Raw genomic sequence first — 3018 nt, forward strand, 5'->3', positions numbered from 1 at the left:
ATACTCTGATAATTCTGTAAGCTCTGTGTGTTAATTTCATTATCGGTTAATTGTCGTGCAAGTAATCGAATCTGTCTAAGCTTACTATTTCTTTTTTAATCTATTAAATCAAATCCGTTAATCGATTATCCACACTTTTTTAATCGATTAAATAGGGGTGATTCAGCATTAAGTGTTGAGTTTCGAAAAGCGGATATTCTAACCGCTACACCTATTCAACCCCCCTTCTAGGTGTCTTGTAACCACTAATACCTAACAAAATGTTGAGGGATATCTTAACCTTGGGACAAGAATTACTTGTCTTCAATTGGTGTTTTATGTTTTGTTTCAGAGAAATCAGAACGCTACTTATTTATTTTTAAAAAATTTCTTTTGTTTATATGGCAATATTTTATTAGTACGAGACAAAAAATTTGATACTATTTAGGACAATTAATCTCTATTTGAATCTTATATAGACTCGATATGTTTAAAACAAAATATTTCCTAAGATGTTTCTGACCTTACTTGAGAGAATTTGTTTTTAAGATAGTATTTTATTTAAATACAAATACTTTTCCTTATAAAAAAAATAGAAAATATTTATGATATTCAAAAACATAATGAGATACAAATTAAGCATTTGGTAAAGTTGTTAAATGGTATAACAAATAATTATAAAACGTAACCAATATTTCCCTAATTGTTAACGATAACACAGTTGTTTTGTGTTGCATGTAACTATAAGGATGTACTCTGGCCCTCGGTTATTTTCTTGCAACTCCTTTTCTTGTTGTTTGTTAGAAACACAAACGAAAAGTTATACGTACTCTTAAGTTTCTCATCAATAGATAAATGTTTGAAGTCTTTTTAAGTATCTTAATACATAATTTTTAAGTATTTTTTAGTGACCAGTTCAAACAAGAGAAACAAAATGCCAAAAAAATGTGTCTGAAAAAGAGCATATTCATTTTCTCTTGCTAGTTATACCCTAATGTTTCGCCTTTAATAATGCCCCACACATTCTATTCTCTTCTTCACATTTTCTATTTACTATGATACTTCTATGGTTTCCCCTTCTTACACTCTCATGCATTTTTTTTACTTGTATTGTTCACTTACAATTCTTCTAATGTCTACCTTAACTAATGAAGGTTATTTTGGTCCTTAATACCATGCAATTCCACAAGCAACCCCTTAATAATTATTCAATAATTTCTCTAAATATAAGATTAAACGAGAGACATAGACTTCACAAAAATAGACTTCTGAGTTGGCTTTGCAATTTCTTTCTCATATAAACTTGTCTTCCTATATTTCCTCTTACTAATTTACCCGAATCCCCTGCTTATTGCAGGGGTCACATTTTACCACCCCTTATATATGTCACCCTTCCTCCTTAATTAATCTTCTTCTCTTTTTAATTCGATAATTAATTTATGGAACAAAACCCTCAAAATGTTATCATGGACATTCCAAACCGTCGAAAGCGGAAGCATGGTCCTTTACATGCTATTAGGGTTCTCTTCATGATGAGAGGACATAGTCGGAATTCAAAATTGCTTCACGTCGACCATGGATCCAAGAGCATGTGGATCAAATTTGTAGGCCACATGAGACTATTGCATCATCATAATAATCAATTGTTACATCATCCTAAATCTAGTGACCAACCCCTCCCAAATACTCTATTGTTCCCATCACCCCCTTCTGGGGATGAGGACGACAAAGCAATCACCCATGCATCAAAAGGGGGCGAGGGTGATGGAGCAATCAACTATGCAACAAAAGGTGACGAGGGCAACATAGCAATCACTCATGCGTCAAAAGGGGGCGAGGGTGATGGAGCAATCACCCATGCGACAAAAGGTGACGAGGGCGACAAAGCAATCACCCATACATCAATTTTTTTGGTGGAGGAGTCTAACTTGCATACTCCACCTTTAAGTCGATATGCTTCAGCGGTAGGTCTGAATGAACTTGTTTCGGGTGATGACGATGATAATGAGAAATGTAGTCGGTATGCTTCAGCCATAGGCTTGAATGAACTTGTGGAAAGTGACGAAGATAATGAGAATCCTGAAGTGATTATGGAGGACGATGAAGAGTGTGAAGAAAACGGTTATGGTGATGAGATGATTGATGCTAAGGCTGATGAGTTTATTGCTGAATTCTACAAGCAAATGAGGTTGCAACGCTTCGATATTGTGGGCCATCATTACAAGGAACGAAGCCGGAGATCATTAGGAGAGGTTGATCCATGCATGCATGCATAATTAAATTGGTTCAATCACATCCAAATTCACCTCATGGATGCGTTGATTCACGTGCTACACTATTTCTTTTATGTAAACCTTTATGTTTAAGTTCTCTACTTCTTTCTTTTTTGTTTCATCTTATTATTATATTATTATTGTTGTTGATGGGTGAGGTTGGACAGCAAAAGGAATTAACTATGTTTGAGCAATGAAGAATAGGTGAATAGAGAGGCAGAAAGATATGAAAGAGAGATTTTAAGGAGATCTATATTGCATGGCAGTATTGTACTAATATTATATAGAGAGATGAATGAAGATAAGTTACATAATTATTTGTTTTTTGTAGGTGATTTTCATTTGAAATAAAATATTATGGGGAAGGAAATGCCAAGGGTTTGTTTATGTACCTTTAACCCTTTTTTATTTACATTTTTCATGATTAAATGGTTTGGTCTTGATTGTGATATTTTTTTCTTTCCATAATATATATAAACATTAAGCATCAAAGATGTTCACATAGCTTCAACAACACCATATAAAAGAATTGAAAGAAAATTTTTGTCTTATTTTCTAAGCGAGACAACTTCCTTATAGGTGGTTGGGGCTTATGGGGGTGTTACCTTCTTCAGCTGAGTTTCATTGGTTTCAACATCTTAATTATATTAAGGGATGTTAGACGAAAGGTGTTGGTTCTATGTTTTAGAGGGCTGGAATTTGATTCTTATGAAGTTGTAAAAATGACATTATCTTTAACAACAAGATAATGTATATGAGGGAGTTG

The 3018-nt window shown here is 33.7% G+C and overlaps 1 protein-coding gene across 1 annotated transcript; it reads left to right on the forward strand.

Moving 5' to 3' along the window:
• Nucleotides 1326–2609, forward strand: LOC109326522. Its single transcript, XM_019559217.1, has one exon. The coding sequence runs from the start codon at nucleotides 1419–1421 to the stop codon at nucleotides 2253–2255; it is 837 nt and encodes a 278-aa protein (XP_019414762.1). The 5' UTR covers nucleotides 1326–1418; the 3' UTR covers nucleotides 2256–2609.

Source organism: Lupinus angustifolius, chromosome LG14 (assembly GCF_001865875.1).
Source record: "Lupinus angustifolius cultivar Tanjil chromosome LG14, LupAngTanjil_v1.0, whole genome shotgun sequence".
In the NCBI taxonomy this organism is placed as follows: domain Eukaryota; kingdom Viridiplantae; phylum Streptophyta; class Magnoliopsida; order Fabales; family Fabaceae; genus Lupinus; species Lupinus angustifolius.

Excerpts from the sequence above, each read along its gene's own strand:
- LOC109326522 (XM_019559217.1), top strand. The coding sequence starts at position 1,419 with ATGGAACAAAACCCTCAAAATGTTATCATGGACATTCCAAACCGTCGA.